This window comes from Choloepus didactylus, chromosome 8 (assembly GCF_015220235.1).
Source record: "Choloepus didactylus isolate mChoDid1 chromosome 8, mChoDid1.pri, whole genome shotgun sequence".
Classification (NCBI taxonomy): Eukaryota; Metazoa; Chordata; class Mammalia; order Pilosa; family Megalonychidae; genus Choloepus; species Choloepus didactylus.
Window position 1 is genome coordinate 143,487,486 of NC_051314.1, and position 19,302 is coordinate 143,506,787.

At 49.0% G+C, this 19,302-nt stretch overlaps 1 protein-coding gene across 9 annotated transcripts in view; it reads right to left on the reverse strand.

Moving 5' to 3' along the window:
* The window catches only part of FRMD4A (FERM domain containing 4A), a 449,454-nt gene that overhangs the window by 27,894 nt on the left and 402,258 nt on the right, over positions 1-19,302 (reverse strand). For all 9 annotated transcript variants that reach the window (XM_037847310.1, XM_037847308.1, XM_037847307.1 and 6 more), the window contains 2 exons: positions 13,480-13,621; positions 553-686 (listed from right to left, as the gene is read on the reverse strand). In XM_037847310.1, coding sequence (XP_037703238.1) covers positions 553-686; positions 13,480-13,621 — 276 coding nt within the window. The remainder of the gene's footprint in view (positions 1-552; positions 687-13,479; positions 13,622-19,302) is intronic.

Genomic DNA, 19,302 nt, shown 5'->3' on the forward strand with positions numbered 1-19,302 from the left:
TGCCTTCTGCATAAAATTTAAAACTACCACTAGGCTGAGATTTCATTTAAAGAGGGGGAGGGGTGGGTAAAGAGACACCAGCTCTTGAGATTTAAAGGAACTTGTGCATTGAGCAAAATCCGGGTTTCCTTGTGCCCCCTCCCCCAGTGACACTCCTCAGTACTATTTCCAGAGCCCGACCTGAAATATCCTCCGGAGAAAGGAAACCTACCTCGACAGTAAACTCAGGCACACAACCTTAAGATGATGATGGCAAACCTTTATATCCAAGGGGGTAATGCCATTGAAGGAGGTGCTTTCTACATCTTGGTGTGTCTGGCAAATAAAAAAGACCATCCTACGAGCCCCATCTCAGATCTAGCTGGGATCAGCTTTGATGAGTGTCGTCCACTCATTGTTTCGAGGCATGTTCAGAGATTTGGGCATTCCAAACGTATGCACTCAAGGGAGGCCTGGCTCCCTCTGGCCCTCTCTTTATCACCCCCACCCTGACCTTTCCTAAGGGGGCTGGGTTAGAGGCCAGTGCAGACAGCACAGTCTCTGCCCGCTCACCGCTTCCCGCAGGCATAGCCTCTTGAGCTCTTCCAGCCGCTGCCGCAGTGTCTCCTCCAGGGCCTCCTGTCTGGATCGCAAGGCCGCCAGCATGTCCTTCTTGGCCGACTGAGAGCTGTCCGATTCCTGAGAGCCTGCCGAGAAACAGGGGAGGTCACTCAGCCAGCTGATGGGGACGGGGACACTCGCCTGGAGCACGAGCACGTTGAGCTGGAGCCCGCGCTGTGGATGGGGGAGTTACCCCAGGGACAGGGGAGTGCAAAACCAAACAGGTGTCCGGGGTCCGGCGCAAAGGAGGGCAAAGTCGCGGGACTGAGAAGAATTTACAGCTCATCAAACCCGCAGGAAAATTTACACTCCCAGAAATGAAGTTTATCTTTGTTGCTTATCTTACAACTTGCCACAGACCAGGTTTGATTTTCAGGAGCAAATTTGAGTAGACTTTACACTATCAAAGAGAAAGTAAAGTTTGAGTCAGTAATTCTAATCTGGGTTTTTAATTTTTTTTTTTTTCAGTTAAAATGCTTGTCTTTTTTTTTTTTTCTGAGTAAATAGTTTGAAAATCTTCACAGGCATAAAAATACCCCATAAAATTAGTCACACAGAGAAAACCCCTGTTGATGTTTATAGGCATTTTCTTTTGACCTTTTTTCCTAAGCACACATATTTTAAAAATAAAATTAGAATGTTATTGTGTTTTTAAAAAATTTATATCATATCATGAGCAGATTCTTTTCTAATAAGCGTGATTCATACTTTCACATGCTTTCTAGGTTTGAAAGATCTATATGGTGATTCAAATAACAGGCTGCTAGATCTGAAAGCTTTGTGGGAGGCACATGATTAGCCAAATGAAAGGGAGAAGCCAAAATGCCATCTGGAGGAATTTGGATTTGACCAAAAGAATAATTTCTGGGCTGCAATGTTTGGATCCTGAAACAGATTTCCTGTAGTGAGACTATTGCCCCTTTCCTACCTAGATGTGAGAAAAGGTGTGCTGGCTTGTAGAAAAGGAAAAGCTGATGGTTACTCTCCCCTCAAACCCATGGTGACTAGAAGTGTTAGAATGGACAGGAGTGACTGGATGTGGGTACTGGGCGGCTCAAATCATGACATTTCCGACAGCTTGAAAAAACATCAAATGCAAGCCCTCTACAGGGACAATTATAACTGCTGAGAACAGTGGAAGATCCAAGCAAACGGAGGCTATACAATATTCATGGATATTAAAAGCTCAGTATTGTGATGATGCTGATTTTCCAGAAATTAAACCATTTTATTGCAATTCCAATAAAAATCCCAGCAGGGTTTCTTTGAGGAGAGGGAGCAGGAAATGCAACATTTTCATACAATTCAGGGCCTGGATGGCAGATTTGGGAGTGATCCAATCAGAACTTGCAGTGTCCACGGTTCTGTTTCTTTCAGTGACAAAGAAGGCATCTCGGAATCGTAAGTCTAGAAAGGACTTCTATGCCTTTGCATCAGTGAGCTCTGCTATACTCAAATCATCCCCCAAAACAGACTGTTTGACTCTTTTATTTAAAGTCTCTGAGTAGGAAACCCCATATTCCTTCAATTACCAGGAATCTAGGGTCTTATAGCCCTAATAATCAAGAGCTCTTAATATCTAAATGAATTTTAGACTCTGTCTTAGGCTCTTTTATTTTCCTCCCTACCCCAGTCTAGCTTGAAATAGGAGGAATATATCATCTTTATGCCTCTACAGTAGCTAATGAAGATTAGTTAAATGAACAAACATCAAATGTTGTCTGTCACCTCCTTGGATCACTAGCTTGTATCTCATTTTGGTAAATAAATCTAGTACCTGTAAGTCTTTTCATTATAGGACATACCTTCCAAACTTTCCCTCATTTTTGTAGCTCCCTCCTGGATTTGCTCAAGCTTTGGTTGCAGGTTTCTAAATTCAACAACAAACACTAACAAAAGCTTGACCCTTATGGAGACTTCAGAGACTGGAGACCTCAGAGACTTCGTTACTCATGGTTCTCATATACTAAATCCAGACGGTGTCATGCTGATGTACCCCTCACTGGGTGGTACCGCAGGCTCACCTCTTCTGAAATGGTCCAATTTTTATCTCCATAAGTCAATTACTCTCTTCTTAACAGCCACGAAGCAGCTCCAGTTAACATCCATCAAAGCAACAAGACTAACTCATTTTGAATCTTAATCTGGTTCTCTTAGTTATAGTTACCGAGCATATTTGAAGACAGGAAAATTTAATGAGGTTCTCTCTGTTTCATCATCTCAAGAATTAATAAGAATATAAAATAATCCTGGAAGGAAGTCAGACTTTAGATTTTAAAAAACAGGCCTGCAGAAACTTGGGTCCAGGACGATTAAAAGATTTCTAGCTCAAGTGAAAGAGTCATTGTTTTCCTCTCCACCCCAGCTTAACCTCTCAATGGGAAATGATGGCTTCTTAAGCCAAACCTAAGTGTTAACCGTGCCCATGAATGGCAAAAATCGCAGCACCATTAAACTCTGGGAGGTAATTTTTTACTGCTCCGGCCTGGTTATGGGATTAGTTAAGATTTGGCTGCAGGGTTCGTTAACGCTACCTAAATTATCAGTATTTACAGTAATTAGCCCAAATACCAAACCTGCTGAAGATGGAGAAGGTGGTCTTGGCAGGCTGCATGGCTCGAGAGGCCCACTGAAGCTCACCGGCAGTCTCCCCCCTTACCCTGGAAATTACTTCATGAGGAATATGTGGCCAGCATGCAAAGTTAAGTTCTTGTAAGGTCACTGAGCTGGCCTGCTCCGGACAGGCAGAGTTCCATTTTGGTGGTAATTGGACAGCTGAGGGAGCATAAGACAGGTCTGGGTTTGATGAAGTCTCAACCACTCACTATGTGTGTGACCCTGGCTGAGCTGCCACCCTCTTTGATTCATTGGGAGGACATGTGAGATAATACATACTAAGCACTCAGCACTGGGTTGGAATAGCTAAATCCTGGATCTAGCGTAGATGTAACACACACACACACACACACACACACACACACACACACACACACACACACACACACACACACACACCCCAGTTGTTTCGGTTTGCTAAAGCTGCTGGAATGCAATATACCAGAAATGGGTTGGCTTTTTCAATGGGGATTTATTGACAGTTCTAAGGCCATGAAAATGTCCAAATTAAGGCATCAAGAGGAAGATACCTTCTCTGAGGAAAGGCTGCTGGCATCTGGGGTTCCTCTGTCACATGGGAAGGCACATGGAGATGTCTGCTGGTTATTCTCCTGGGCTCTGGTTTCAATGGCTGTCTCCAAATATCTCTGGGCATTTCTCTCTCTGCTCTCTTTCTAAATGTCTCTGCCTTTTGTCATCTCATAAAGGACTCCAGTAAAGGATTAAGACCCACCTTGAATGGGCTGGGTCGCATCTCAATTGAAACAACCTAATCCAAAGGTCCCACCCACAATAGGTCTGCACCCACAAGAATGGATTAAAAGAACATGGTCTTTTCTAGGGTACAAAACAGCTCCACACCAGCACACCAGTAGAATCAGAAAGCAAGAGTTCATTGCAGCTTTATCTCCCTCACCTCCTCCCTGTTGCACAAAGAAAAGAACTTTGCCAGGCAATTCTGTTAAGACTTAGCCTCTGATGCTTCCCTTTAGAAAGGAACAAAATGCGTGTGCACAGCATTCTCAAACTATGTCTCTTGAGCCCCTGGGCTTGTGGAGGGGACTTGGGGGGCTGCTGTGCAAGAAGTGGAAGTCGGGCTCAGAGGAGCAGCAGGTTCTGGGCAGCTTCATGTTACTTTGCTTCAAGTGTTTGGATTCTGCCATACTGCATTTGAACAGAAGTTCCTGCCGCCTTCTTTTCTTTGAAGGAAACCTCCTGTTCTGGAGCAACCTTCTGAGTCTATTTCGTAGCTTGCAGAGAGCTGAGCCTGCGGGGTGTCACCTGCAGCGAAGCAAGATGTCTCGTGAGCAGTGACAAGGGAGCCCCAGGGACAGTTCCACAGGAAGGGCACCAGGAGTGGGAGACCCAGCAGCTCTGTGCTGTCAGCGAACGCCCCACTCCCTCCATAAATGCCCTTGAACGAGATGGGGAACATCTGAAAGGGAATAAGAAGCCATCAAGAAGGCCAGAAATCAGGAAGCTGAGCTCCACTCTTTGGCTGCTCTCCCGTGTCCCACTGAGTCAGAGAAGAGCTACTTGCAATCCTCGCATGCACAGGCACCTCACCAACTACAGGTTCATGAGCGTATACAAAATGATTCTAGATGCAGACATGACTTCATATCAGTATCTACTTGGGGGATGGCAGTGAAGATCGAGAGGCGCTTTATGCGTCTCCAGACGTTTGCATATATACAGACACATGCTAGAGTGCTCCCAGGGTATAAGTTTAGCCCCTTAGAAATAAAAAAATGTAAATCCACTATCTTTGAGAGGGACAGTGATGGATAAAGACCTGGATTCTGAACACACATCTGCTATTTGCTGGTGTAAAGCCTTGGCTTAACTAACCTCTTAGAGCTATAACATCCTCATCTATAAATTGACCAGTTGGCCCAGATCCAAGGATCCTCCAAACTCGAAGAATCTATTACTTCATAAACAGTGCAGGTGGGCAGTTCCCTCTATCCCCCAGCAGTCGGTTTTGCAATTTTCACAACAGGAGCCTCATAGGCAGTGCAAAAGTCCCTTCTCTTTCCTTTACTTTGCCCACCTCTGGGAGAGACAAGCATTTTGCCAACTCTCCTTCTTGTATTGGTTACTGCTCTAGCTCACCTCAAATTGGGGGGAAGGTCTAACTATCAGCCAGTGTCTAAAGGATTTACCTCTTCATCTCATCAACAGACCAAAGCCAACACTGGTACGCTAGAATGCTGCAGAAAATTTATGTTGCGCTATCCTGGTGATGATAGAAGTAGAAAGATGGACAGAACCTCTCTCTACTGCCACCTTAAAGAGTGAGATCTCAAAATTTATAGAATGACGAAACAGTAGCTGAAGGTTCCTTGGAAAGGATGGTCTAAGCATAATGGGTGATTTGGATATTTCTGGAAGAAGTAAGCAATCCACAAATACTGTTTTCTGGTCAAAGTTTCAAGCAACATCAGAGTTCACAGGAGAGAGTGAGCCAGCAATTTTTGGGAAAACATAAACAGGTACATACACTCCTGAGCCAGAATCCACAATCTATGGTTAAGAGTTAACGGGTCTGGGTTTGCCTTCCAGTTCTGCTATTTCCTAGCTGTGGGGCCCTGGGAATGTAATCCAAGTCTCAGTTCCTTCTCCTTAAAATGGGAATGAAACAGGACTTCTCCAAAAGCTGGGAGAATTAAATGAGGCAATGCTTAGAAAAGAGCTCAGAACATAATACAAGCTATGTGAATATTGGTTATTATTTTCATTAACAGGTGTTCTTAGCCTTTATCTGACCTTCAGCAAAAATGGGAGAGGCACCCCAATTCCAGAGAGCCCCTAATGTAAAAGAAGACAACTAGTCTGTGGATTAGGCGTGGCTGCAGCCCTCTTAAATTCAGGAAACTCAGGGGGAGGAGGGAGTGGGTATGGATTTTCCTATGTTGCCTCATTGAACCCTCACGAAAACCTGCGCCCCGTTTTCATAGACAAGATCCCATTTTCACAGACCTAAGAGAGGTAGACCTGAGATTCCAACTTGGTCTCCTTAGCCTGTGTTTCCTCCCTGGAATGGAAACTCTGCGAGGGTAGGAGCTTTCTGACTCAGTCCTTGCTGGGTGCTATGGTAAAAACAGTGAGCTATGCCACCATGTCTCCTTTTCAAGGCGAGGCTCTGGCCATTGCACTGTGTGGCTCCAAACTGAGGCAGAAGGAAGGAGGAGAAATAAAGGGGCTCTCTGGGTTTGTCAATGAGACAACCTCCCCTGTGCAGGATAGTGCAGAGCCCCATAGGTGGCCGAAGGTGAGCAGTGCTGCAGGAACGAGAGAGGCAATAGCTGCTACAGAAGGAGGGAGCCCACACCCCAGGGCCAACTGGGGAGCTGACCATCAGTCCCACTTGGTTTTTCTTCTCTCTGAGGAGCTAAGTGCCCCCTAGGTTTCACTGTCAGGAAACAGAACATCAGATTAGTTATTTAGTAAATCTTTCATCCCAGTTACTGCTCCCTCAATATCCATCTGAATGACACTGGGCTTTTGGTTCTGGCACACTGATCCCCATGTTCCAATACTAATGATCCAAATGATTTTATCAAAGCAGGGGAATGATAATTTGACAGGACAGGTGGAGAAAAAGATCTGATCCCAAAGGAGAGAATTCCCATCCAAACCCAGCCAGAGAGGAGTTGCGTGATTTGCTCAAGATCAGAAAGCCATTTTCAGTGGTTATTTGGAGATCTCTGGTGCAAACTCCCCCAGGCTGCTGAAGCTTTGGTGGAAGGTCAACGGAAGTCTCTTCTGCCATCCCGGGAGGAGTCACCTCTGTGTCTGCTGGTTTCTCACTTTCCAGCTGGGGAACTCCAGGCTTCCTGCCAGTGGGTGGCTGGGCCCCCCGGGTCCGGAAGTCCAGGGAACACCAGCGCACACAAACAGCAGCTCTCCTCTGCTGGCCAATGCATGCAAGGCCACCCTCGTCCAGCTGGGATGGAGAGCTTGCTCCCATCTTCTCACCCACCCAGGGTTGGTCAGCGCCGGATATGAGTGCACATCCTGCCCGGGAAAGGATCGGGAATTGTGGCTCATCTATTTTCATACAGATGGAAGACTGTCTGTATTACAGGATAGAAGGGCTGCTTTCCTCTCAGAAAGGAGGGGAAATTCGAAACAAACAGTACCTCACGGAAGAAAGAAATCTGTTGTCCTAAAAGCAAGGGGAGGAAATGACTATCTGCCTGTTTCGGAAACAAAAATGAAGACGTTTTCCCAGCAGATCTGTAAGGAAAAGTTTTGGCAGGTACCCCAGGAATAACTAAGAAGAAAAGATTTGAACTCTTTTCCATGATAAAGAGAGCTTTCTTTCCTTTACAAATCCTCTATGATGAATTCCTTACATAAAACGTATTTAAAAGACTGTGCAAAATGGAAATGAAATCCAGTGCAGGTTTCAGGATAAATGTGGCCTAAACAGCATGCCTCCTTGCTGGAGACAGGCTTAGAGAATTAAATACCACTTTTAACATGAACAATGCATGCTTGGACAACTTTTATCAGGCTTAGAAAGTTTAAGAATAAAATTGTTCACTGGAGAGAGTATGGGAATTGAATCCCCTTGAAAAGCAAGCACCTTTTTATGCTGCCTGGGCCGCTCTGATTAGCTTAACTTTCTGGCTAGATTCCAGGGCTCTGTGGTACTCACACTCGAAGAGTACAGATGCAACGAAAAAAAATTCGAAGAGAAAAAAATTGAAGTCGATTAAAAAAAATTAGCAGCATCTGGTAAAATATCTAGTTGAAACTACTGTTTCTGAGTAACTCATAAGATTTCTATTTTTTCAGGATTGTGGAATGAGGGGCTGATATTTCTGGGTCCAGAATTCTGTTACTCTATTGCAAATGAGCTTTGGAAATTAATTGTGAATTTCAGTGATTCTTGTTCTCTCCTCCCAGTCAAGTGGAGACTGGGGCTGCCAACAGAGGGCTGGCCCAAATGGGGACACCTGGTATTTTGTTGTCCGTGTTTAACAGTTCGTCGTTGGGAAGTCATTCATTTAGGCTAAGACCTGCCATTCTGTAGGCCAATATTCCTGAACTAGTAATACAGGAAGATAGAAGTATATCAGGGCCAAAGACTTCATTCAGTTTTGTCCACTATGAGCGTGGAGAAGAGATGACCACTTGTCTCCTTCTCAATTTTGACTCAAGCCAAGAAGTCCAGAAACACCCACCCCACAGAAGGAGATTCTGGAGCCCTGACTGGAGACACAGTCAAGTGTGCCCATCTGCAAAGCACGGAGAGCAGGGCCTTGGAATTCTGAACTTCCTTAGACTTAGCAGAAGGGGAGAAAGGCAGCTGAAAACGAGAGCTTTGGAAACGCCGGAGAGAGCTCTAGAAATGGATAGCGTTACAAGCACAAAGGAAGGGATGAAGACAAAAGGAGAAGAAAAAACTCCGAACACTGCGGGTTCACAACAGTGTAAGGCAGTGTGTTGTGAGCTTAATGTGTAGCCCTGACCACAAAGCTGGCAGACACTGTAGGGAGATATGTCAGATAACTGCGTCCTCATTGTGATGTGAGTTAGTCATAAACCTTCCAACAATGGAAGGAAGAGCCAGCGTTTGGAGAACGAGAACGCGTGAACCACTGAGTAATGGATGTGGACAGATCGCAGGCAAAGCTGGGATCCATAGTGAGCACACAGGGTTTCCTCCTAGAGCGGAAAGTGTCCCTGCTGGGCTGTCAGAGCAGACGGTAGTTTCTTTTTGTTTTTTAAACCCAAAGATCCATCACCCTACTCGTCCCATTTCTTCTGATCACCCTGAAGATGACTCACTGCCACCTCATTCATCACACAGCCTCATTCCTATCTGCAAACACATGTCCTTTTGTTTTGTGAAGAACGGGTCACTTTTGTCCCTGCATTTCCAGTCAAGAAGCCAACATCAGCTACATTGTTCCAATTCTTTAAAAAGGATGCACGGCAACATTTTTTGTTTGGATGACACTGCAAGCCGCAGCTCCTGCAGAATACAGGGTATTTCCTAAACGGCTTGGTGCCATTTTCTTTAAATAGGCTGAAAGGAAAAACACTTCTCCTTCAGCCTCCACACCCCCACTGAAATCAGAATTCTTCTGCGACGGCAAAGCCCCAACAGTGCTCAGGACAAGTCCCAGACTCACTCCCACTGTCTCACGCTTGTGTGAGCCACAGAGGGCCATGTGTGTTCAGCTGCAATGACCGAGGCAGATCTGGGAGCGCGTGCTTTTTTTGTTTTGTCACTCCATTTTTTTCTCCCCTCCAATCTTTTCTGGGACGTCTGGCAGAGGGGGAAGGGAAGGGAGGGATAAAGCTTGTGAAGCTCCCACAAACAACAATTTCATGGACTTTTTTTTTTTTAACAATTTCTGGAAACATCTTAACTAAATGGTTTGGATTCATAGTTTCCTCCCAAAGTTTATCTGAAGCTCTGAAAACTGGTTCCCTAAAGCAACTATGAGCCAAAGAACCATACAGAAGCTTCTACAAAGCTGGAGGAAACATCCAGTGAGCAGATTTGTTGAGTGGGAGGGAGCGACAGCCTGGGTTTTCTCAAGGTGCTCTCTTCCTGGGAGCTCGGGGGAGGCCAGGCTGTCTCACGTGTCCTCTGGACGTGTCCTGGGGCGTGACTCCTCCCATCCTGTGACAGGCTGGCCTGGGAGCCCCTTCACAGGTGGAGTTGGGACGCAGGTGCTAGGGCCACACTGGGAGCCAAGCCCCCGGCTCACCACCTCCGAGGGCCTCTACTAGGGTGCAGACCCTCCAGCTTCTATTCTAGAGGGCAGCCCTATGCACCCACCGCTGCAGGAATGGAAAAAAAAACAATCTGAACAGAACTTGGGGTGTCCTGGCCCCACGCCTTAACAAATCATTTCAACCACAGCAACCTTTTCTTTTTGAAATGCTTGCCCATGGCTCAGGGCCTTTGAAGCAGGGACTTCTGACGTCTTTAACAGATACCAATGACATTCTGTCGTGTCTTTAGCACACGAGGCCCCAGATACCAAGAACTGCACATCAGTAATTTAAGGAGTGATGATGTGCTGTTGGTTGAAAAGGAAAATCACTCTTCAAAATTACTACTAGCTTGGAAAGACTCACTGTGTCTCCATTTTATAGCAATAAATACACTGACTCTTTGAAGAGTTGAGCTATAACTTTTTAAATGCTGCTGTGTCGTGCTAGTACCTAGCAAACTTTGGGAGCTAGGGACAATGTTTATACCAGAGAAATATTCCAGGGTTATTAGTGGGGTCAGCGACCCCATGGTTTGGGTATAGACAGAGGTGGACGGCTGAGTGAGAAGATACTGAGGATGGATGCAATCTGCGGGTGGAGACTGATCTGACAATATTAAACTTTCAAGGTCTAATATGAGTATTATGGAAGGGATATACTACATTTTGGGGGAAAACGGTGGCAGGTCATTTGAGGGTTCTTAGCACGGCCCAAGATGCCACACGCTCTGGCAACACAGAGGAGTGTAAAATGCATAGCGTGCAGGAGCTCCTGGACATTCAATTTCAGAGACTGTGCATCAAGCACCTCCCAGGTGGGGTTGGAAGGAGAGATTTCCATCCAGCGACCAGTTTCTTAAAATGCACATTGATCAGCCCCACCTGTTTTTGCTCAGCACGCGGCAGCAAGTGAAAGAGAGAAAATGATTTGCTCAATTGCCGATTAGGTTAGGGGCATCGTGTTTTCTGAATGAAAAGTTAAGAATATTGTCTGACAAGGAGGGGAGAAAAGAACATTTCAAATTAGGGCTGCTGTGGGAAATGAAGGCTGTGGGCTCACCCCATCTGTGGGGACACACTCTTTAAAAGAGTCCTCACCAAGCCATGAGGCCAGAGAACACTGCAAAGGACAAAGGAAAGGGGGCTGAGGACTAACCCGTGGCTGAACTTTTCAAGCCAAGGGTTGAATCTTTCCCAGGTGGGAGATGTGAAGTCCGTCTCTCCGGGGTGACATGTCCCGGGCTTGCCTCCTGGAAGGCTTTCTCCTCCAGCAGGAGAGATGACAACATCTAGGGACCCTAGAAGTTCACTCTGCGAGTAAATGGAACGTTTCCTGTTTGTGAGCCACTGTCCCCATTGTCTTTCCTAGGGGTGGGGATCCCCAAGGAGCTGCAGCTGCTGCGTCCAAAAGACAGTCTTCAGGCTCTGACTTGCAGGGCTGGGAAAAGTCTGCATGCTCTCTGGCCTAGTTTTTTCTCTGACACTGGTTTGGGGTATGACTCACACCTCTTGGCCTCCTTACCCTGAGCTCGAGCTCGTTCCTGCTTGGCTGGGCAGGGCAATGTGGACAGGGAAGAGCCCAAGGGGGGCTGAGCTGACTGGAGGAAAGTAGGGACGTGGGCTGCCCCTGGGACCTCCACCCGGCCTGGCCTAGGCCCCTATTGCTTCATTCTTAAACACCTGAAAATCCCTTTCATATAGGGGGACAGAGAAGCTTTTGGAAGGTGCAGCGGGTGGATTCTCTGGGAAGGTTTTCTTTCGATTTATCTTCTGGCCCACCAAGATTGAGCGCTAACACCAGCCTGGCATCGCTGATAGAAATGACATGCGTTGTATTCTTAAAATGCACGGTCCCCATTTCTGATGGTGAACTGAAGGCAGTTTCCATCTCCAGGGGTCTGTTTGATAGGTCCTTGCCCCTGGGAGCAGCCAGAGATGGGCAGCCCATGTGGATGGCGTGGGGCACAGACTTAAAAGGGGGTACGTGGGCGCCTGGACCCTCTGCAACACATGCACCTGTTTGGCTAGAAGAGCAGTTCTGGAGGGATGGTCCCCTCATCTGGGAAACCTGCTAGAAATGCAGATGCTCAGGCCCTGCCCCGTTCCTGCTGACTCGGCAAATCTGGGGGTGGGGCCCACAGGCTGTGTTCCCACATGCCCTCCCAGCAGCTCTGAGGCCTCCGCTCTCCTCTGACAACAGCTGAGCTCGGATTCTCCTTCTGGGTGTTCAGAACCAGGCCAAGGTTCAGAAAGTCCCCGGATTTCCAAAGGGACTCACCCCCTCCCAGAGAAGCCAGAGGATGATTCCTTGTGGATAGATAAGGAGGAGGAGGGGCTGATAAATCCAGGCTCTAATCTGAGACTCCAGATTTCACAAGGGTTTAGGGGGAAAAAACCCTCAACAGCAACAACAAAAAAGGGATTGTATTTTGTGTCTCAAAGACAAACACAAACACGGGTGCTGGCTTTGGGCTCAGACTTTGAAAGGAATTCTCTTTGATACAAGAAGATAAAATTTCCTAGCCTTCAGTATCCACCTAAGTGCCTCAGGAATAGTTCTCATTTGGCCCATTTTACTGCTGAAAATTTCTGGAAGAAACTGAGGCAATGAGGGGCTTTGGGCAAGTTTGGAAGCTGTCCTGGAGTTAATATAATTTTGGTGGTTCTGTTTAAGAAAAAGAACACAAAATATATTACACTGGCAAAATGTCACCAAAACACGTCACAGTGTGAACCTGTTGCCCTCTGTCCCCGTCCAGCGAGGGGCCCTGAGCCTACATTCCTTTAACTTCACGGTGATTTGTCCGTCTGTCCGGGAGGGAACCTGTCCTTGGGTCACGCCAGCCCAGAGCCAACCAGACAGCTCGCCTCCTCTCTCCCCTCCCGCCTCTCCTTCCTTCTCGCGTGTTTGCTCGTGGTCACCGTTTGTAGTCACAGGAAGGGCTCTGCAAGACGAGGTGGGGTGCAGGCTTCCCGCCTGGTTCTCACGGCTCTGAGGCCAGGGTGCAGGGTTCCAAGGACAGCTGGACAATTGTCAAAGGGCCGGTGCAGCCGCTTCAGTGGTCACTCTTTTCTCACATTCCCACACTGGCACCGGCTGCCCCGCTCCCCGCCCTGCTCCCCTGTCACCTGGCTGAGGCCGCTGCGGGAAGTCAGCCGGAGCAGAAACCTCAGGGACCCGCCGCCCCGTGATGAAATGGTGCGCCCGACCCTCCAAGGGTCGCCTTGGAAGTGTGCTGAGCAGCTGTTCCACTGCACACACGGGGAGAGCCGGCCTCTGCGTTCCCGCCCTTTCGGGGTTTGCAGGAATTTGCAGCCTCCCCCCGTTAGTGTCACTTCCTCTAAGGACTCATGCGTGGCCCCGGTGCAGTCGGGGAGGCTCCTGAGCGCGGGTGAGGGGCTCCCGGCTGCCCGCTCTCCCCATCCTCCCACACTGGGGGAGGGCGCCCGTCAGTTTGGAGACCCTCCCCACCCTGGGACCCCTCCCCTGGGAGGCGCCCCGGCCCGCGCCCCGGCTCACCCGACGACAGGAGGCTGCCGCTGCTGCCGCTGAGGATCTTGCCCTTGCTGCCCATGCTGGCCAGCTTCGAGGTCTTCAGCGCCCCCGTCTCCGTGAGGTCCACGGCGATCTCACTCAGGCTCCGCGCCGCGTGGATCTTGGACTGGAGCCGGAGAGGAGGAGGCGAGGACCCGCTCGGACCCGGGCACAGCCACGCGGCCACCTGCCCAGGCTGCACCCACTGTCGGGGCCCACGGGGGGCTCGCCGCGGCCCCTCCTCCCGCGGGCGGCACTGCATGGGTCTAAGAGGTGGGCGGGCAGGGGGAGGGCCAGGGTGGGCTCCGCATTTGGGGAGTTATCTAGTTCCCAACCGGATGAGAGCGAAAACTACACTTAGCACCCGAGGTTATGTCAGGGCACAGGAGTGAGACGTGTGAAGGGCTTCCCTCCCTCCCTGCACATCACACCTCCCCTGCACACCTCCATCTCCCCTGTACACCCCCATCTCCCCTGTACACCCCCATCTCCCCTGCACACCCCCATCTCCCCTGTACACCCCCATCTCCCCTGCACACCCCATCTCCCCTGCACACCCCATCTCCCCTGTACACCCCCATCTCCCCTGCACACCCCATCTCCCCTGTACACCCCCATCTCCCCTGCACACCCCCATCTCCCCTGTACACCCCCATCTCCCCTGCACACCCCCATCTCCCCTGTACACCCCCATCTCCCCTGCACACCCCATCTCCCCTGCACACCCCATCTCCCCTGTACACCCCCATCTCCCCTGCACACCCCATCTCCCCTGCACACCCCCATCTCCCCTGCACACCCCCATCTCCCCTGTACACCCCCATCTCCCCTGCACATCCTCCATCTCCCCTGCACATCCTCCATCTCCCCTGCACACCCTCATCTCCCCTGCACATCCTCCATCTCCCCTGTACACCTCCCACCTCCCCGTACACCCCCCATCTCCCCTGTACATCCCCCATCTCCCCTGTACATTCCCCATCTCCCCTGCACACCCATCTCCCCTGCACACCTCCCATCTCCCCTGTACTTCCCCCATCTCCCCTGCACACCTCCATCTCCCCTGTACACCCCCATCTCCCCTGTACACCCCCATCTCCCCTGCACACCCCCATCTCCCCTGTACACCCCCATCTCCCCTGCACACCCCCATCTCCCCTGTACACCCCCATCTCCCCTGCACACCCCCATCTCCCCTGTACACCCCCATCTCCCCTGCACATCCTCCATCTCCCCTGCACATCCTCCATCTCCCCTGCACACCCTCATCTCCCCTGCACATCCTCCATCTCCCCTGTACACCTCCCACCTCCCCGTACACCCCCCATCTCCCCTGTACATCCCCCATCTCCCCTGTACATTCCCCATCTCCCCTGCACACCCATCTCCCCTGCACACCTCCCATCTCCCCTGTACTTCCCCCATCTCCCCTGCACACCTCCATCTCCCCTGTACATCCCCCATCTCCCATCTCCCCTGCACACCCCCCATCTCCCCTGCACATCCCCTTGAAAAGAGGGTCATTGCAGACGGAACTAAGCAAGTTAAGATGAGGTCATATGCAATAGGGTGAGCCTTAACCCAACACGACTAGTGTCTTCCTAAGAAATGGGGAGGCGACACACGGAGAGAAGACAGGCCCTGTGAAGACAGAGGCAGGGGCACCCACAGCCCAGGAAACTGGGGTCACCAGAAGCCAGGAGAGGGGCAGGGGACAGCCTCTTCCCCACAGACTTCAGAGGGAGCGCCCTGATTCAGGCTGCTGGCTCCACAGCTGGGGGACGGGAGAGTTCTGTTGGTGCAAGGCGCCCAGATTGTTGTATGTTGTTACGGCCACCCGGAGAAACTTAGATGGTATTTAAGGCAAAAGGCTTTCTGAAGACAACTCTGAGTGCTGGCATGACCCACACATTTGCTAATCTGTCTTTCTGTGGCCAGTGGCTGCAGTGTTCCTGTGGACAGAACCCAGCGACAGTCACGGCTAAAGTCCTCAGGAATGTTCCCTGTGCTGTCCTCCCCCCACACAGGAGAAAGCTGGCATGGGGGTGGATTATAAAGACCCCAGAGAGGTGTGTCCCCTGCTGCCCCTGCCCTCCCAGCTGACACGCTTCCTTCTGGGCCCGATGCCCGCCCAGGTGCCCCGAGTCATCTGTCTGGACACCGTGGCTCTGCCCTTCCTCTGGCCTAGACATTGTTGTTGACGTGATGAAAGACAACGTCTTCCTGCCCCAGGCGCTGTCCTCGTGTTCAGGGGACAGCAGGCTGCAGGCAGGGGCCCTGCTGAGGAGGGCTTGTTTTGTTCGCCGGGGTATGAACTGCCTTCCTGTCAACCCCCCCACCCTACTCCTGCAGGCCCTTCCTCTCCCCATGTCTCCTTTCTGCTTTCCACTTTGTCCCCTGCATGCAGAACCAGGCCAACTTCCTCAAGTGAGGGCTTCCTTGTTCATGAAATGATCCCAGCTGCCAGGCCCTTCCAGGATCCTGGCTTGCAGCAGAAAGCAGGAAAGGAAAGGCATTTTATTTCTTCTTGATGTAGCCTATCAACACCAGCCATCTGGTCCACCATAGCCTCCCAGAAAGCATAGTAACCCCAGTCCACCACTTCCTTTCTCTACCAAGGCCAGTGCTTTAACACAAAGGAGCCCATGGTTATGCTTATGTAATAACAACTTGGGATAGTGGTGAAGAGCCCTGGCTTTGAAGTCTGACAGACCTGGATTAGAATCTTGGCTCGTCCCAACTAACCATTGTTGGACCCTGGGTAAGATCCTTCACCTCTGCTCTCCATCCGACCTTCAGGTTCCTTCTAGTAAAACAGGAACCTTAAAACCCACTTCACAGAGTTTTGATGACAAGGACTAAATGAGAGAATGTACGTAAAGGCCACTGGAGTAGAGTGGGATATGAACTGGGGCCTGGCAGTAATTTGCTAAATGAGGTTGGATGGATGGCTCAGCCTGATGTTTTGGAGAGCTCATTAATCAACGGAAGTCCCCGTCCCACCCTCACTCCCACCACATCCATCTCAGAGGCCAGAAGACAGATATGGAGAGGAGGAGCAGCAGATGGCCTTCCTCCCCAAGGGAGACTGGATCTTTGGAGGCTTTAGGAAACTGTGGGATTCTCTCTGGAATGGAAATTTCACAAAGACCTGATTGACTCAGTTAGAGAGAAAAAAGCAGAAATGAGATTCTCTCCTACCAGAAAGAGCCTCCAAACTTGCCTTACGCATGTTACCCAATTTTATTGCTGGTATTCTGTCAACAAGGTTTAATTCCCTCCTTCCCTGCCTTCATGTGGCTCTTGATTCTAGATGACATGAATAATAGAGGACAGGATAAAAACAACAACAACAACAACAACAACAAAGATTTAAGAAGAAGGAAAGGCCTTTGGATTGGGGTCAATTCAAGAAGTCTTCCCTTTGAGTTCAGTGGAAAAGTGTCTAATGGTTACTCTAAACAATTTGAGCTTCCAAATATTTTCCTCTAAAGTCCAGAAGACATTCCTTGGCTCAGGGCTACAGAGGTTGCTGGGATCCAGCTGACAATAGCTCTGATTTTTCGGGACAGCACACATGAGTTGCCAAGTATGACTGGGGTCTGACAGTCTCTCATTCTCAATGAGCAACAGAAAAGCAACCCACACAGTCTCACTCCACTCTGTCCTTGGTGATGGACTGGTCCCCTGATGAAAACACTGAGGGGTGGGGGTGGGGCTGATGAAGAGAAAGAGGGGGAGGAGAGAGAGAGAGGAGTGTGTGTGTGAGAGAGCATCTGTGTGACAGAGGAGGGTATGTGTATGAGAATGTGTGCATGAGAGTGTGTATATGAATGTGTGTGAGAGAGATGGTATGTGTGTAGGAGAGTTGTGAGAGTGTATGAGAGATTGCCTGTGTGTGAGAGAGGTGTGTATGTGTGTGTGAGACTGCATGTGTCTGTGAGAGGTCCATGTGTATGAGAATGTGTGCAAGAGAGGATGTGAGTGTGAGAATGTATGAGTGTATGTGTATAAGTGTGTGAGAGTTGAGTATGTGTGAGAGATGTGTGTGTGAGTGTGGGTATGAGTGTGCGGGTATGTGTGTGTATACAAGAATGTGCATGAATAAGAGTGTGAGAGACAGTGTACGTGTGAGTGTGTGTTTGTGTGTGTGTCAATGTGTATGAGTGTATGAGCCTGTGTGTGACTGTGTGAGTTTGTGTGACAGAATGTGTGTATGAGTGTGTGTGTGAGACAGGAGGGTATGTGTATGAAACAGAATGTGTATATGTGAGGGTGTGTACGACAGTGTGTGTGTAAGAGAGATGGTATGTGTATTAGTGTGTGAGAGAGACTGTGTGTGTGAGAAACTGCATGTGTGTGAGAGACTGTGTGTGTCTATGGGAGTGTGTGTACAAGAGTGTGTACGAAAGTGTGTGAGAACTGTTTATGTCTGTGGGTGTGAGTGTGTATGTACGAAAATGTGTATGAGAGTTTTGAGAGAGACAGCATGTGTGTGTGTTTGTGTAAGAGTGCATGAGAGAATGTATGTGTGTGTATGAGTGTGTGAGGATGTGTGTGTGAATGTGTATGTGTATGAGTGTGTACAAGAGTATATACAAAAGTGTGCATGCCAGAATGAGTGTGTGTGTGTGTGTGTGTGTGAGAGAGAGAGAACTGTATGTCTGTGGGTATGAGCGTGTGTATGAGAATGTGTGTATGAGAATTGTGAGAGACAGTGTGTGTGTGAGAGAGAATGTGTGTATATGTGTGAGTGTGTATGTGAGAGGAGTGTCTGTGAGAGTGTGTGAGAGAGTGTGCATGGATGTGAAACTGAGAGAGAGAGGTTGCCGTTCTTAAACAATCTGCACAATGGCCAATGAAAGGAGCACATCAGCGAGCATCAGGGAAGCACTTGAGACATCCCGGCCACCCGCCTTGCTGACTCAAACCACTAGACCACACTCGTCTCCCTGGGGTTGACCAACATCACTTGGGAAAGGCCCGGGCTCTGCTGAAGTACTTCCGAGAAAGGAATGGTTGGCACGGTGCTCGACGGGAGAGTGTGAAGTACTGCCCAGCATGCCAGCCAACACTGGCTGCCCAGAAATATTTTGAAGCTTCTCGACCGGGGCTTGTCTGTCATCACTCACCAGAGCCCATTCTCCCACTGGAGATGAATTCTCATCACGGTGATGCAAAGAATGAATGTTCCAGAAAGGAAAGGTGTTGTAAGGTAATTCCTGAGGGGAATTTTATCATCTCTGATTTAATTTGGGGATCTTTTAGAGAAGTTGAAATTTAGGTGAGTGTTGGCCAGGGAACAGTAAGTTAGATTCATCATGATAATAAAAGGAGCATGAACTTTCTAAAGCAATTCCACACACATTGTGTCATTTAACCAATCAATAACTTAGGTTACGAATTTCCCTTCCTTTTCTCTAATTGGGGAAAGCAAAGCATAGGCAAAGAAAGACTTGCCCAGATTATAGGGCTGGAAAGAAGAGTCTTCCAACTTCCATACAGGGGAGCCTGCTTCTTCCGTTACTGTAGGTGGAGGAATTGCCTCCTAGGAGAAATACAAGAGCTTTGGAGCATATATGAGCATTTAAGACTTACTGGGAAAAGTTCTCCTCTTATTGGGGGTGTGTGCATTTCTTCAGGCTCCCAGGAATAACTGAGGGGGACAGCTAAAATTTTCCTGCTGCTGTGGGCAAACCCTCTTAAAAGGCACTGTGCCAGTTCGATGCATTATGTCCCCCAAAATGCCATTATCTTTGATGCAATCTTGTGTGGACAGACATATTAGTGTTGATTAGATTGTAATTC